The following is an 18,175-nucleotide window of genomic DNA, read 5'->3' on the forward strand; positions in this document are numbered from 1 at the left end:
GCTTTAATGTGATGAAATACCTTGATTTTTAAGGTATTTAATTCACTGGCTTGGCCGAAAACAGACACTCCCATCTGGTGATTTTATCTATAAAAGATTAATCTAATGAATTTCCTATACTATATTCCAATTACTATATCACAACATATATCATTATCGTGACGTAAGATTACCTTAACTGTACCATATAAGATCACCTTACCCACAAGATTACCTTGCCTTACCTTCATATTGCCCACCCCTGTATATCAGTATTGTAAAAATATTCTTATTAATATCTAGATATTGATTTCATCCAAATCACTCAGCCCTAATTTGATATTATGTTTTTTCCATTATTTTGTTTACCACCTCTGAACAATAAATAACATGTTGTCACTCATCACTTCTTGTCCCCCTTTTTAGGGGATATATGCCAAATTAGCCTGCCTGGTTTCAAATATGAATTAAAATCCTCCAGTAAATGTGCATGCCATCAGTAACTCATACCTTTTTGCACAGCTCAAGAAAATAAACCAATATTTATAAACCAATACTGCTATTCTAAAATGTAGGAATAGGAATAGGAATATCTTCCTATTTAGTTCCCCTCTGGCTTACAACTGCATCACATCTGTACTCCTAAATATTACCTATAGCCTTCATTAGCATGGTAGATCAATGGGCTACTGGTACATGCTGTACTCAACAGCTGTAGTCATTTTGTATACCATGATGTTCGAACACATAGCTTTAGGAAGTTTGATGTTAATGTATACGTTCCATTGTTTGTGTGTTGTGTCTTTGTATTATAGTTAAGATCGTGTTCTCCTGGTACCCAGGGACATTCAGTGCTCATTACTCCAACATAGTGCTACAGTATCTCCGTCTCATGTTAAGGAGTTACTGGGTCTCAACATAACCAAGAAGACACTCTGGCACTGAGTCATATATCTGCAAGTATTTACTCATAAACATCTGACATCTTTTCTCCAAGAATAACATGTTGCATTTTACATGTTGCATGTAATATATTTCCACAAATACAAGTTGAAGTAGTCTTAAAGAAAGAAAAAAGGCAGTTCTTGAAAACAACACAGATACATTGTGTATCTAGAGCTTAGTCCAGAACATCATTCACATATTGCCATTTCACACGGTGCACAGATTAACAATTGTTTTGAGTAGCATTTAGTTTTACTAAGTTGCAAAAAATGTAGCCAATGTCATCCAGTGATGGTTATTCTGTAAGTCTACAACAGGCAACTCTGGTCAAATGCTATACTTGTATTACGGTCAGTTGATTATTAACTTCATTGAAGTTGCAATAAAAGAAAGGAAAGAAGAGTGGATCGCATGCAAAACTCTTGCTTGTCCCTTGTTAAGTCTGAGGGGGGGGGGGAAAGAAATGGCATCTCCACTGGACTCTGGACAAAACAGTGAGAAAAGGACAGAATGACCAAGACATTATTATCTTCACAGCAGGAATATTTCAGACCATCTAGAATATCAATGTGGACTTTTTAATACAGCCCTCTAATGGTAATACATTAAATCAATGGTGCATCCTCATGATTCTACCAATCTACAATGCTTTGAAAAACCTGGTATGTACAATGCAATGGGCAGTTATTAAATCATCTGTACTATAGGATATTTTCTGTTATACAAACAAAGACTATAAAATGAAAAATATCTTCAGTTTTGCTACAGGGAAATTGAAGCATTTTGCTCTCGACGTTTCCCTCAATTAACTACTTATACTGGTATACTTGACTGCAAATTATCAGAGAGTTTGCGTGGTCTTACATGGATGATATTACAAACAGCAAAATTTCCTGTGAAGCCAACATTTGCATGAAAACAATAAGAGAAAATAACAAAATGGCTGCATATATTTAGAATCCTTTCATCACATTAAAAGGTAGCCATTGCAAGTGCAAATTCCAACTAAAAACTAACATATAAGAAAATAAAAAACTGTTAACTAGCTTAACTTAAAAGTGAACACCTCTCCATTGTGGGTGCTGTTTTTGCAATGCATGTAGCACCCTCTTGTGGTACGATTCTTACACTACATCTAATGCATTCAATGGTAGAAAGGCTATGGCTGCAGGAGTGCTAATACCCACATACAGGAAAAGGGGTGGATGAAGGCCAAATGCAAACACATTGTTGATTTGCACGGCACCCAGCCCTATGATCAATATCAGAGACAGCGCCCAGAAAATAATGTGAAATTGTGAAAAGTTTCAAGTCAGTGAGGGACAATTCCAAGTCATTCCCTATCCTCTACATCAGGACACTGTACAAAATCTGTAAGAAAAGATGATTAAATCTTCATTCCCAGCTCTCCTGGAAGTTTTTTATTTAGCCTTTTCAACTGTATGTCAATTGCTGAATTTGTAGTGGATAGGGATTGCATTTGGTTACATCAAAGATACACTGAACTGAGCAGGAATTAGTGCTTTAGACAATGAACATTCTGTCCCACAGAGGGAAACCTTGACATTTGGACCTTCAGATGGGTAATTCACCACACATTTGGCACATTATGGCAAAATGTTTCCACCTTTGTCCTTGAAACTGCTCTCAAATGGCTCATTAGCATTTTTGGCATTGCTCCGTGAAACAGAGGGACATAGCTGGTTTCCAAATTGCAGCTCGATGTTCTTCTTTATTTCAACTAATGACAAAAGGAGACACATTTTGCCCAGAGTATGCAAAGTGTCTGGTGATAACATATTTAACTTAATTCCTGTTATTTCTTTAACACCAGCAACCTTTGCCTTGGTCGCCCACTGCACTGTCACAGAGTCCTTCCTCTTCCTCCAGAGCAGCAAGATTAATCTCGTCATTAATGGACATCCGGAGAAGATCCAGGTCCTTTTTATTGGCTGCCAGCACCTGTTCAGCCAATCGTGTGAAAGTCTTCGAGGGATGCACAGCCACAGGATAAGAACAAGATGAGAGACATAAGATGCATTGTCATTTATCAAGTCATTTCCTCCCATTATATAATCATGACTTCATGCATTGCTTTGATCGTGTTACTATTTTGTAAATGGTCAGTTCCTTTTGAGAAGTGGCTATCCAGATCACCTCACCTCTGTTATATTATGGTTGGTGAAGGCACTTGTCTCAAAGAAGTCCATTCCATAAGCCTTAGCCAGCTGCAAGACAGATAACACTTACGCATTTTACTTTCCTGGAAAAAAAACCCTTTCTGTTCTTTTTGAATTAGGAGCACAGACAACTGACTAGTTATTTCCTTTCACACAGGTGCAATGTGGTGTGCTGGCTGATGGATTTAGTCGTTTGTTCAAGTGCAGCTTTTAATGGAAAATGTGAGGCAATAAGAGGTGAAGCACTAGTCAGTCTTTGTCTGAGGTTGGCTTGGTGCGTCATGGTTTTACGAGCTTGTTTATGGACTAGACACAAATGTTGAACTGAAACTACAGCGAAGGTTTCAATACCAGTACCCACACCAAGCCCACCTTTTGGTGAACTAGGAGCCAAACTTTCTACCAGAACCCAAACCAAGAAGGAATATGAACTTTTGCTGAACTCTGAGCATAAGTGAACTGAAAATAAATCCAATGATTACAAGCTTTTGGGGATCCCGGAATAAGTACTTCTGTAAAAGAATAGTTCAACATTTTGGGAAATAAGCGTTGTAAAAAATTTGCTTTCTTGCCAAGATTAAGATAAGAAGATCGATACCACTCTTACGTGCAATAATTATAGCGTTAGAGCTGGGAGGCAATTAGCCTAGCTTAGTTTAAAGACTTGATGCATGGGGAGACAGCTAGCCTGGCTCTGTCCAAATTTCAAAACTAAGCCTACAAATACCCCTAAAGCTCACTGATGAACATGTTGTATTTCGAACAACAGCCAGGCGCAGTGACTTGCCAGAGTTTTGTAGTCACAGTGAGATTGCCAGGCAATGATTGGAGACACTGCACAGAAGTGCTGGGCGGATAGATAAACTGTTGTTTGTAATAGCACACAACTCAGTCTAAAACAACAAATTGTCATTTTTACATTTGCAGATTAAACAAACAATATTTTACGTGTCTTAGTAAGCTCTAGGGGTGATGGAACTTTGGACAGAGCCAAGGTAGCTGTTTTCTCCTGCTTCCAGTCTTTACGCTAAGCTAAGCTAACTGCCTCCAGGCTCCAGCTCCATAATTAATGCAGACACGAAAGTGGTGTCAATCTTCTCATCTAACAAATAAGAAAGAAAGAGAATAAGATTATTTCTCAAAAATGTGAAAGAATTCTTTCAATATCACCTAAGCAACCAAAATTTCATTGAAACCAGCTACAAGACAAATGCGTTTTTGTTGAACTCTGAGCCTAATTTCCAGAACCCAAACTGAGCCTTACGGCGACAAGCTTTTGGTGAACTAATATAACTCAAAGAAAACCAGAAAAGTCAGCACACAGGAGAAGTTTGCCCTCAGGGCTTTCTACCAGAAAGTAAATAGTTGCAAAATAGTTGCAACACAGTGCCAGTGACTGACCCACCTTGATACCTTGCTCTGTGGCCACCTGCCTCTTGTCCACATCATCCGACTTGTTCCCTACAAGGATCTTCTGGACCTTGTCAGGGGCATACTGCAGGGGTTTAGGAGAGATATTTACAGAGAAGGAAGAAAAATAAAAAACAAAATTAAAGAGAGAGATTTGAAATGTCAAGAGAGTGCAGTGGGGAGAAAACACAGGAGTGACAGCGCTCAGGAAATTAGACCTAGATTAAAAGTAAGTGGGAAGCATGCCAAGATCAATAGAGTATATATTCAGAGACCCATAGAGGAAGTTAGGTCTATAATGACTAAATTAATAGAATAAAATCATCTGGGGAATGATAAGCAGGGCAGATGAAATTGCTTCATGAAGACTCGAGGCTGACAGAAAAATGTGACTAAGAGGAAAAAATGTTCTCCTTCCAATATTTATGACTATACACATTTAAAAATATAATGACAGATATTTGAAAATGAAGATGGAACATAATAAACACAGAAAAGCCGTATCTGTCAGGCCAAAGCATTTGGTTTTTATCGCACCATGTCTGGCATCTGTTCTTTGTCAACTTGGGGCCTCTGCACAGTAAGTAGTTTTGTCAGCGTTGCCCTTTCTACAATGCGGAAAATAATGCCTGTTGATCTCAAATCCCCAATCTCTGTGACTCACCTCATCCACATCACTGGCCCACTTCATGATGTGTTGGAAGGATCGCTCACTCGTGATATCATACACCAGGAAGATTCCCTGAAGATGTCCAAAGATTTCAAAAACAGATGAGAAGCAGTGCATTTTAAAGCACTTTAGAGTCTTGTTTAAATACAATAATTTCAATTTCTTGATTCTTAAAAGCAGCATTTTAAAATCAATACATTTGGAAACATTCATATGATTCCTGTAAACAAACCAGACCACCACTTAGAAAGTTGGCAGCCTCTACCAATAATTCATTTGACATTGTAAGTAAGCCGCTGGCTAGCTTTATAGCACAAAACAGGAACAGGTTACTTTTCTTCCAATTTCATTGCCAGTTTCTGGTAAATGGACAATTCAATTTCAGCCAGTGTAACCTCTTTAGCAGCTATTTGTGAGATCAAATAATTTTACAATGTTATATTGATGTTTTAAAGCTGCTAGATGTAGCAACTTTAATCCATGAGAGATCCTTTTAAAAGCACTTAAATGTTTCATCAAAGTATGAGGCATGAATTATTCTCATAGCTGTAACAAATTTAATTTCAGAAATAAATTTGATTTAAATGTGTTATGCTACTCTGTAGTAATATTACATTAATGTGTGGAAAATCACTTGCAGCAGCAGAGTCAGTGGAGGAGACTTGAGGTCAACTACCTGGGCTCGTCTGTAGTACTGCTTAGTGATGGTCTGGTATCTTTCTTGGCCTGCAGTGTCCCTGGAAAGACAACAAGCATATATAAACATGAAGACACAGATCCATTTGTGAGAGTATAATATGACAATGTAACCAGGGCAGTAGCCAGGATTTTATAGACACATTAAGGTCATGAGCCCCCGTCCCCCCAGTTTGACCAGACACCTTAAATTTGTTATTATTTAGATTTTTGGTCACCGTCCAATGTAAATCATGTATCTGTGAAATATATATATTTTTTATGAATTAAGAAAAACAGCATTGTTTTAAGCAGAAGTGGGTTGTTTAGCCATGCTAGCGGAGGGGATTTAGGGATGGCATTGTCGGTCCACAACTTTGGTCAGGACTGAAATATCTCGATAACTATTGGATAGGTTTCTGTGAATATGCTAAAGATATTCAAGGTGTGTCCAATACTTTGGTTCAAGACCAAATACCTGGAAAACTATTGACATTCCTGTCAGCCTCAGCTGTACTTTGTGTTTAGTGCTAATAAGCAAATGTTAGTATGCTAACAGGCTAAACTAAGATGGTGAACCTGGTTAATCTTACCTGCTAAACATCATTAGCATTGTCAGTGTGCGCATGTTAACATTTAGCTCAAATCACCCCTGTGCCTAAGTACAGCCTCACAGAGCCGCTAGACCAGACTATTGCTATTGCCAGACGGAAAGTTGATATTTGACGACAAATGTTTTTAAAAATGCGATTTAAAAAAATTCCACACTCAGGTTTTTAAAATTCTTTCATTCTACAGTATCAGCGCAGGGCAACTAGAGTATGGTTAAGTTTAGGAAATCATGGCTCCAGTTAAAAAAGCTAACATTAATTGCAGGTCTGTGAAGGGACAGACTCCTGCGTGAAGGTACTATTATTTAATTGGCCTAAAAGTAGTTAAATAAACATATATTGGGTCTAAAACTACTGGAATCAGTTTATAAAATACTATCAATGTGCAAATTTGTCATTGTAGAACTTAAAAATCCCCCAGGTTACTAAAATACGGAGGACAAGACCTCAGTGTTGTCAGTGGTAGCTACAGCCTATGAAACCATAACCATAAGAAATGATAGTTATAGCATATTTGCAAATGAATAATATCCCCTCTATCAGAACTACTGTTGTGTAATATCCAATAACATTTTGTTAATCTCGTGCACGAGGCCTTCCAACATGGTGCCCTATGCCACTATCTTACCATATCTGTATCCGTACTTTGATACCATCTATTACTAGCGTCTTCATTTTGAAGTCGACTCCTGTAAGAGAGAAAAGATATGGTTAGGAAATACAATATTACATTCACAGAGGAGCTCTAAATGTGTTAGATATTTCTCCATACCTGTGAGTGCTGTGCTCAGGCTAAATGTTCTGAATGTTCTCAGAGGCGTTTGCACTTTCCACCCAATAAGTGACTGAAATCAATTAACCCGGCACGTCTTTTGCAGACAGAGGTTCACTGGTATCTGCTGCAGCTTTGTAACATCATAGAGGGCATTAACGCAACGAGAGCCACATCACCCCAGTATAATCAGCCTGTTAGAGGATTGGGCTAATGATCCAGCGAGCTGAGTCCTCGTTTAGTTCAGTTCTCTGCATCGACCACATGGGAGGTGAAATAACCGAGAAGGGCAAAGCGATAACTGAGCGCTTCATAACACCACGGAAGAACAGATGAGAGAAAAGAAGCAGAGCTGAGATGGGGAAGGGGTCACTCATGCTTCAGTGATCTCTGATCTCTTTCAGATGACTGAGTGTGATATTGTTCATAGAAAATCACAGGCAGGGCTGATTTCTATCAAGACCTGTGTTCAGTTTTGAAGGCCAGAATAGAAATTGATATACTTGAAGATAAGTTGCTGATAGTTAATATTTTGTGCTGATTTTTTTTTTTAAACGTTTTTATAAAAACTAAATCCATGTATTGATTACTTCCCCAGAGATGTATTTTGTCAGGGTGCAAAAAGACCATTAGACATTTTAAGTCTCTATCCACGGACATAGTGCTACCAGTACTATTCAGGATTTGAGAAATACTGAGGTCATGAGTCCTAATTCTCCCAGCACAACCCCAGCTCCCAAAGAAATTTTTCACTAGACACAAACCAAATAAAATTTGGTTAAAAAAAAGTATTAATTTAACTCTTTAATTATCTTTAATTATATGTTTGGTAAACTTCATTGCCCTACATCATGGCCTAAATGTTGTTTCAAGTCTTCTCTAAACTGCCAGGTGTGTAATTCTGGTTGAGAATACTAAATCCGTTTTAGTTGCAGTCAAATTTCAAGATATTTAGCCTTAAAAATATCAGCCATAAAAACCCCAGCATGTGTAAAGCATATGCAATGGTAAAAACATCAAAAGGCTCAGTTAAAAGTAAATGTCTCGATTACATTTTCTTTTTGCTCCTGATCCCAATGAGTAATTTAATAATCAGTATCTGCCAATACTTCAGAGAAGCCTACATCAAAATTAGGTTTCCTTAGATAATATCCTAGAATATTGTGTATAGTGTCTCATAGTTTGGGTATAATGTGGATCTGCTGTGTCAGAAAGCTTTATCTACAGCATGAAGAAAACACTGAAGTTCAGGTGTAGTTTTCAGCACCTTCAACTCTAAAGTTCTGGGGTTTTTTGCTTAAAATTATGGTTAACCTGCAAAATACCACTAAAAATGATAGAATGAAGAAACACTTCTCTGTCTGTGGTATGGGGGTGACTTGCTGGGGAGAAAGGGGGCCTTTTACATTTCTTTGCCCAGGGGCCAATTGTATCATAATCCGTCCATGCCGAAGACATGACCTCGTTGGTAGCTACCATTGGTCCTCAATGGTAGCTACTGCCCTGGTACTGTACTGTGTAACTAATACTACTAACAATAATAATAAACAATAGCAATAATAAACATATTAATGTATATCTCGATGAGATACAATCAAAATGCCTAAGTAGTAGAATCAGATTTTTAACATTTAAATACATCAGTTTTACCATTAACTCCATCTCTACTAAATTCCTTTTATCTTGTCTCTTCTGTCCATGACTGTCTCCTCAGGCTAATGCATTCAAGTCGATAAAAAGCAAACCCACAGGCTTCTATAGACCACGCTAATCCCTTAGAAATCAATTAACAGTTCATCCCAATTAACCTGACACTCAACACCCATGTGTCACAGTCGGCATCACGCTCAGAGAAAGAGCTACTGAGTCCAATTGATTCACATAACGGGAAGAACTGCTGTTTGTGGTTTTTATAGCTGCATTTCTGCAAGGTTTGTATTCCAAGAGACTGACATAAGGAAACAGCTGACAGATGTTCTATAGCTGGACTGGCTGATTTCAGTGTGTTTGCTAAGAACAAGCTGGAGTAAAGTGAAGACTCTGCGGAGGCTGGAGCTCACTGACTTGACAGTGTGAGGCCTCATTTAAGTCGTGAGGCGGTCTTTGCCTTTGACCAGAATAGAGAGCATTCAGACCAAGACTAAGTCAATGGTCAGCATAACAATCAGTGGCTTGCCTTGCCTGAGGCTTGAGAAGAGAGAGGAGATAATGAAAAAGAGGCCATCTTCCTGTGTCATTGTCCGGCTGTATTAGTAGTGCATTAAGCTCCAGTCAGAAGTCATCCATGCAAACAGCAATGATTTAAATATGAAATGCAGATATGGACTAATGGATTCTCAGGCTGTACAGTGGGTGTCTACAGCAAGGGGGTGGACCAAATCTGGAAATCTGAAAATAAAGCAAGATGACTACACAGGCATATGAGAATAAATAAAAATCAGCAGTAAGTCTCTAAAACATTAGTACATTTTGAGCTATATTTACAAAAAACCAAAGGATGATTCAACCCACTCTGTCTGCTTCCTGCTGTTAAACAACTAAATTGTATGGGCACCCATCTGATTGCTCTGCATTGTTTTATAACAGTCCAGCAAAATGAGGCTGTTTTATAGAACCAGGTGCACTCCTACAGTGCAAACCATAGTGCAAATAATGAATGACCCAACAGACCGAGGCTGTTGTGAAGGTATAAAAAATGTCTCTCTTTATTAGTGGTTTGATATTCAAAGTGTTCTGGGTGTTTCCATCAATACAGCAGATGTCCCACTTGCTGCACAATTGCTCCATCTGCATGAGAAGTTGTGTAAGTCCTGAATGTACTATTACAGGATGGATTAGAGGTGCATGCATGTGCTCTGCACCCAGTAAGACAGGTCTGCAAGGGAACAAACAAGTCTGCAGGCTTTCAAATGTAAATTGAAATCCGACAGACTGTACAGACTGTTACTACTGTTTGATATACTGATTATTGTTAGTTGATGTACCCACAACTCCCGATACTAAGTGGAGTATTCTGGGGAAATAAAGTAAATTGAATTGAACAGAATTGCGTCTGTGAAACTACACATTTGACTTAACTGTACTTTTACTGGAAACCAAACCTTACACCTTACACTGACTAAAGAACCTAGAAATAGCTTTAAAAAATATTAAGTCACGAAGAATGGCTTGGGAAAAAAAGCCATTGTACAGATTTCCCTCTTCTCTTCTGAGGGAACTGCGACTATGGAGACAAACACAATGTGCAAAGAGAGACAGAAGTTAATTTAACATGGCAGGATTTCACAATCAGCAGTGTGAAAGCCATGTAAAAACTAATGGGTACACACCCAAAATTGACTTGACTAATTACCAGAATGACTGTGTTCGACTATGCAAGACGGATTAGGCGGTGACACGTGTCAGTGTGCTGTAGGTAATGGCGACAGGCTCACTAATGGATGGACGGATGGATGCTCTGGCACTGACACAAATTCACTGGGGAAAGGGTCTGTCATCCATGGTTATTATTACAAGCAGAGGACAGCCAACAACTGTCAACAGCTGTTGTCTTTGGGGCACAGCAGGACAAGGCACAAACTTTTTTTTCAACTTGACATCAATCTGTACTGAACAATTAAGCTGTGTATTGACCCACCAAATGAAATGCCAGACCAGTGTTACACAGCATTTATATTTAGATCAGATATTTTAGTCAAACCCATTACTGAATCTGTATCTCTTTCAAAAGAATAAGACTAAAGGAAATAAATCAGTTTTGGTAAAAATTCAAAAATGTTTTTAACCAAGAAATTCAGGAAAAAAGATTTTTGAGGCTATTCTTGAGGTTAAAACTACAAAACCGATATATCAGCTAATGTTAGCTTGTCACAGATATATTGATATCGGTGTACATTGGGGCCATCAAGTAACAAGAAATTGCAGTACAGAAATGTCTGAGATAATTTAAGAAATCTCCATTACATAGTTTGTCCACAAAGAGCACTGAAAAGTGATTCATCAGCTGTAAAATGTCCTGCTCAGTACATATCTTTAAAAAACAAATTTAAAAGGATTCTTATTAAAAATGTTTGTTTATGTTAAAAGGGGAACTTACACATCAAAGTCTGTTTACAGGTCTTGAGGAGTACTAGTGCATATGTAAAAAAAAAAAAAAAAGTTGTATAAAGCCTTTTGTGGCTCCAGAGGGAGCTGTGTGAAATGTGATAAACTGCCTGTCACTTGAGTCAATGTAGGCACCAGGTTTTGACAAGGAAGACGAATGTGTGGAATAAAAAAGATGATATCTCTGGTTCTGCTGCATCGATTTTGATCTTTGAACTTTCCATCGTGAATCCAACAGTGTTATAGGAGTTCAATGCTAATACTCGGTTCATTGGTTTATGGCCTAAATTTGCACCAAATTTTATTGAAATCTGCAAAGCAGGTTTTTTTTTTGTATTTTTGGGGCATTTTGATGTCTTTATTAGAGAGACACAGTAGGGCAATGAGGGGAAAAAGACTTGCAACAAAAGTCATAGTTGGCACCTTCACCCCTAGGCCACCAGGGCGCCCCTGTTAAGCAGTTTTTGAGATATTCTGCTACTGTAACTAACACACGACAACTATAACCTCCTTAGCAGAGATATAAGATCACACTATTTTTGTTCATAGAAAGCCAGGAAGAAGTCGACGCTATGACAACACAATAGATTTCTTTGATCACCTCTTTATAAGATGATAACCATCTGTGGTGGCTGCGACTCATGCCCAGCCTTTTAGACTAATGAGCTTGTCATGCAGCAGCAGGCTGAGTGTATGACCAGGCCGTGACCATAACACCACTGGGATCACCACCATGAGGACAGCTGCTTATTGAGCTATGATATAAGGCAGGGCCGGGCTCGTACTTTATAGGCGTTGTGACAGCCAGGAACTCCAAAGAGTCCGGTGACGAGACTGTCGAGGTAACGGTGAGGAAGATTAAACTCAGCAGTGTGATTGAATGCCATTACTAAATCATCTCTACAGCTGCTCTTTGCCAGAGAAATGTGCACTCTCGGGCCAAGATGAAAGTCTTATGAGGAACAGAGTGACCTGTTAAAATAAAATGAGATACCTGGATGTAAGGGTGTATCAGTCGTTCAGGTTAAATCAGAATTCCTGCTGCTCCAATGTTTTTGGACTAGTTTGATTTTTATTGATATTGATGTTGACTCTGGACTCAAAGTTGGAGCTCTTATTTTATAGTGTGCTATTTATTGTTATATATATTACTGAGTATAACATTTATTGTCAGAAAGCCTCGGTGGATCAAATCAAAGGCAAAGATCTTTGATAAAAATGTTTTAATGCAGGTCTCGCTCTGTGGTTTTGACTCTCTTTTGTGTGGGAAATTCTTTGATAGTGGGAATACAAACCCTGACTGTCCTTCAACTTCTTACAGAAATAATGTACAAAACAACAAGGTTAAAATATATATCTGCTGTATTTCATGTAGCCTGTAAAAACTATTTCCTATCAATGTAAAGGTTTCCCATTGACCGTAGAATGCCAAAAAAACATTTAAAGGCCTGGAGAAAGCCATGTTAAACTTAAATCCAAATGAGCATAAAATTCTCAAAATGTCCAATTGAAGCAGTGGGCACCGCTGTCCAAATACTTTTGTGTATTTTTGTTCTGGTGCTGTTTTTCTTGGTTTAAGCCATGCCCCTCAGTTCCAATTATGCAAAATCTTGAAGATACAGCATACAGTGATATTTTAGATAATACTGTGCTTCCAAGTTTGTGGCAGCAGTTTGGTGAAGGCCCTGTTTTGTCACAACACGAGGTCCATTTCTGAGTTTGCTGTGGAAGAACTTGACTGGCCTGCATAGAGCCCTGACCTCAACATGATGAACTGAAATTATGTTTTTGTGGCTGAAAGAGAGCAAATCCTGGCAGTTATAGCAGCATATTAATGTCCATGGTTTTGGAATAAGATGTTGATCAATCACATAGGAGTAATGTTTGGGTGTTCACATACTGTATCTGCATCTATTAATTATTACACTGTTTGCTGGGAGCCCTCAGTGTATGAATTTTTTGGGTTTATTCTTCTGCAGAACAGCAGGAGATGCTAAATAAGACGCTCCTCAGCTTTTTATCCTCTATTGTTTATGGAAAAACTTTATTGGTGAGAGGTCCCAGCAATTTTTGAGATAATTAAGAGCAAAAACTGAGCGAGTGGACTATAACGTGAACTGATGAATTATGGAGCTACCCATGAGTGAGACATGGGAAAGAATTCATATCCTTCTGTCACCATGAAGGTTGGGAAATTATTTATTGATCCTCTGCAGGAGAGCACTGATGGTGGTCACTCTTGATCTCTCTCTCTCTCTCTTTGGACTTTGTTGGGCTTGTTTAGTCTGAGAAGAGGAGTTTGAATTATTGCAGGCCCATGAAAGACCTCCCAACATGGCTTATAGACACAGTCTGCTGCCCACAACTATTCAGTCCAATACAAATATCCACCGCCTGCACCGACACAAGAGCCTGATTTCTAAGCATCCAGCTGTGGTTGTGAACACTTGCCTACAGGCCGAACCTTTCTTGTAAGAAAAATGAGAAAATCTTGCATTGTACAATATAAACACAACTCTACGGGGAGGAGGTTTCCTGTAGAGCGCTATAGGTGCAAGACTTAAAATAGCATACTGCAGTCTTACTAAGCATGTGAGCATTTATCATTACTGGATGGAGCAGGTGAAACAACAGAAGCATTGAAAGTTCAGTGTGATGAGTCTTGTGTAATGAGCAGAAGAGTCTGAGAACTTGACTTGAGGAAGAGTTCACTAAGTGCTCAAAAATCATAAAGGCTTTGAATTTACCATAAAAGCGTCCATGCAAACACACCAGTGGTCCAACATTTTTTAGAAAATATGTTAAAATTAACAGTTAATGGTGCAATTGTATTCTTGCTGTCTTTTCTGTCAGACCTTTTCAGGAGCCATGTGTCTGCAAATCCTAGCATGACCACCAGTTTCATGATTTACTATTGTGACTAAAAGAATAAAAAGTCAGCTATCCATCACAACCAGGAGGAACATTTCCTGAGCCACAGGGATGTCTGTATTTTGTCTTCTCCATATTATGGCCAATTACGGCAAGCAATGTCAGAAAGTAGTTGCTACTCCAAAGAATAGGAGCTTACTGGGAGGAAATATCTATAATATATTAACTGAACACACACACTGAGCGCAAACATACACACAGAAAGGACAGCCCAGTTGAAGAAGAGATAAGAGACACCACCGCAGCATATGAAAAAAAAGAGTACTGCTTACTGTACTTCCTTATTCCCCTCACCTCAAAGTGAAGCACGTTAATGCGACTGCCGTGCTCTGCACTCTGAATCCCAACTCTGGAGGTAGATATACTGCACAGCCCATATTAACTATGAGGAAAGAGGCTGGTTCAGCTTTTGCTGAGTCAATAGTCATCTTTAGGGATGTGGCAAATCCATGACCAAAGGTAGGAAGAGATAGTGTTAGTTCATTAGTTAGGAGCTGGATTTTTTTCGCTTGTTAATTGATTAATCATTTGGTCCATACAACATCAGAAAATGGTCAAAACTGGCCACAATAATTTACCAGATCAAAAAACTGATGCCTTAAAATTGCTTTATTTTTTAAACCAGCCCAAAATCCAGAGGTATTCAGTTTTACTGTGATTGAAGGAGGAAGTTGAAACCATCAACCCTCTCTAACAAAACATTTATTTTAACTGATTTTATCTCTTCTACTGATTTAGATTTCATGTTTTTAACAGAATCCTGGTTACATCCTGGCGATCACAGTCAGCCTGCTGAATTGTGCCCTAGGGATTGCGGTCGTGGTGGTGGCCTTGTTACTATCTATATGAAGCATTTAAAGTGTAACCTCATAGCTTGCAATGATTTTTCCTCCTTTGAAGTTCTCATGTTTAAACTTGGTGGCCCTCTCCCGGTCATATGTACTATTATTTATCGCCCCCCTAAACCAGCTGTCTCCTTCTTGTTGGAGCTCCCTGAATTTTTATCCAGTCTTTTATTTTAAATTATGGTAGAATTGTTCTTTGTGGTGGTTTTAATATTCATGTTGATGAGTCTTAACTTTAAACAGGTGTCTGGCCAAACTCATTCCTGTGGCCACACCTTAGGCCTAGTCTTTAGTCTGGGTCTGAGAATACCATCTGTGGAAGTCACGGACATGTTTGTATCTGATCACCTATGCATTGTTTTTAACTGTGAATTACAGGCTGCTAGTACTGAATTATCCTGCTCTTAGTACACAATCATACTTAATGAGCATAGTGCCTCAAAATTCTGTACACTGTTACATTTTCTTGGCAATGTGTTTCCTGATTCCTCCAACACCAACGATTTGGTTGATTCTTCTAATTCTCTGTGTTCTTCAACCTTAGATCTCATAGCTCCTCTGAAAAATAGATCAAACTAAAAGACTAGAAAACAGCCATGGTTAAATGACAGTATTTGAAACAGTAAAAGGAAATGCAGAAGAGCAGAACGCAGATGGAAGAAATCAGGTCTCTTCTGCCCATCAGCACAACCCCAGATTCCTATTTAAGTCTATTCTGTCCAATAGGAAATTCTGTGTCGCCATTAATAACTTCATGTTGTCGTTTTCCCATATCAAGTACGGTGTACCTCAAGGTTCAATTCTGGGACCAATACTGTTCTCCTTATACATGCTTCCCTTGGGTGATGTCATTCGCAGACATGGCATTTCTTTTCATTGTTATGCAGATGACACACAGTTGTACCTCCCTGTCAAGCCCACTGATCTTAGTACGGTTCTCTGCAGGACTGCCTGTCTGACATAAAAAACTGGATGTCAATAAACTTCTTCAGCTCAACTCAAATAAAACAGAAATCCTTGTTATTGGGTCCCAACACATCACTAAACAAATACTGCCATCTACTGGTAACCTGTCACAACATATCAAGCCTGTTGCAAGAAATCTTGGTGTCCTGTTTGATAGCAATTTACGTTTTGAGCAACATATCACTAAGCTTGTCCAATCATGTTTTTATCACCTCAGAAATATTGCAAAAATACGATCTATTTTAAGTCTTTAAGTCTATTTTAAGTGATGTAGAAACTGTTGTACACGCTTTTATCTCCTCACACCTTGATTATTGTAACAGCCTGTTCACTTGTCTTAATCAAAAAACTTTGAAACGACTGCAGACTGTACAGAACTCAGCTGCTAGGCTTTTAACCAGGACCAAAAGGTAAGATCACACTACACCTGATTTAGCCTCTTTACATTGGCTCCCTGTTTGTTTTAGGACAGGACATTTTAAGATCGTATTGATTACTTTTAAGGCCTGGCTCCAGATTATATTTTAGACCTTTTAATCCTTTTGCCATCAGGGCCCCGAGGCTCTGGAACGACCTGCCTAACGAAATTAGGTTGTCTGAGTCAGTGTCTTCTTTTAAGTCTCTTCTCAAGACACATTTTTATCGGAAACCATATCCTGATCTTATCTGAGCTGTCTGTTTATTTTATTTAGTTTTTGCCCTTCATGTATTTTATCATTCACTGTGGTATTTTATTTTCTCTCTCTCTGTGAAACACTTTGTTGTTATAAGTGCTCTATAAATAAAGTTTACTATTATTATTATTATTATTATTAAATGTTTGGAAGTTTAGCTCAAAAACCAGCTTAAACAATTAACCAGTTATCAAAATTGTTGCTGATTAATTTTCTGTCAATCAACTCTAGTCATATTTGTTCCATAATTATTTGGCAGGAAGGAATTGAGAACGGGTCAGGGGTGTACTGTAAATGTGTAATTCTGCTAACTTGTAAAATAATGAAAATAAAACTATTCTTCATTTTGATCAGGAACCTGGACCCACCTAACACACCCTGGGAGTCCCAAGAGCCCAGTGTGGTGGGTAACATTGGTGCCTGATGCAAAACACAACCTATTCCCAAATATAAAAGTATGCCTTTGCTATTATTTTGTATGGCACTTGGTTGCACTGTCAGTGCCAAGTGCTGATAGTTGGTAAACTCATCTGCATGGCTGCCAAGTGTTGGATCTTCCCCCTCAGGGCTTCCCCAACCAATGCAATGCAATGATTTTATAGTTACCACTCTCTTTATTCCACGAGAATACACTACTCTAATTGAATCACAACATCGATTCCAGATGAAATGTGGAATTTAAATTGAAAATTCAGTCGCCACAACGAGAGGGTGATGCGCAAATGACATCAACAGAAAACGCCGAAATACCATGCAAACGAATGGGAGAGCCAGTTAAAGCGAGTGATGAATAAAATGCAAGAAATAACTCCTGGTGGCAGTGCAGAGTCTTACCGATGGTGGAGATGTGAGACGGGTGAAATTCGTTGTCCGTGAATCTGCAAAGCAAACATGTTTTCCCAACCCCAGAATCTCCGAGCAGCAGGAGTCGGAAGAGCACATCGTACTGCTTAGCCATAGTGTTGGATGTAGTGTTGAATTTAAAAAGCCCCAGTCAGCTAACTCAGCGATGGATGACCAATTCCTCCCCTCCTGCATCCCATGTCTGCTCAAAAGGTCAACATAAGGCTTTGGCTATGCTTCTTTTTGTTCACTGATGCTGGGGAGGTGGGGGAACAAAACAGAGATGCTCCAGCTCTCCAGGCAGCCTTAAGCTTCCAGTGGGTGCGGTGGACCATCGTCAAGTAGGACTCAACGAGAAGAGGAGACTTCCGGTGGTGCTTTCCAATATAAAAGCCTTAGCTGCTTGTTTCATTTCTGTGGTAAAAAAGAGGATTAGGTAGATGTTTTGGTGGCAAATTCGGTAATAGCATGATTGCTATTTTTCCCCAAGATTTCTTTATAACTTCATGATTGTCAGGATACTACTGAACCTGTGAACGATTTACTGTATTTGGAGGTTTTGACAATGGG

At 38.8% G+C, this 18,175-nt stretch overlaps 1 protein-coding gene across 2 annotated transcripts; it reads right to left on the reverse strand.

The window, feature by feature from the left end:
• Nucleotides 1-925: 925 nt before the first annotated feature.
• rab15 (RAB15, member RAS oncogene family) lies at nt 926-17,941 on the reverse strand. 2 transcript variants are annotated; one of them, XM_044169492.1, is made up of 8 exons: nt 17,597-17,941; nt 7,099-7,159; nt 5,861-5,921; nt 5,179-5,256; nt 4,510-4,599; nt 3,087-3,152; nt 2,763-2,910; nt 926-1,406 (listed from the first exon to the last, which is right to left on the reverse strand). In XM_044169492.1, exons 1-8 carry the CDS (start codon nt 17,718-17,720, stop codon nt 1,276-1,278), a joined length of 759 nt encoding a protein of 252 aa, XP_044025427.1. In that variant the 5' UTR covers nt 17,721-17,941; the 3' UTR covers nt 926-1,275. The 2 variants fall into 2 exon arrangements, with proteins under 2 accessions (XP_044025427.1, XP_044025428.1); XM_044169493.1 differs by lacking the exon at nt 3,087-3,152.
• Between the last annotated feature and the right edge of the window lie 234 nt (nt 17,942-18,175).

The sequence above is a fragment of the Siniperca chuatsi genome, linkage group LG16 (assembly GCF_020085105.1).
Source record: "Siniperca chuatsi isolate FFG_IHB_CAS linkage group LG16, ASM2008510v1, whole genome shotgun sequence".
In the NCBI taxonomy this organism is placed as follows: domain Eukaryota; kingdom Metazoa; phylum Chordata; class Actinopteri; order Centrarchiformes; family Sinipercidae; genus Siniperca; species Siniperca chuatsi.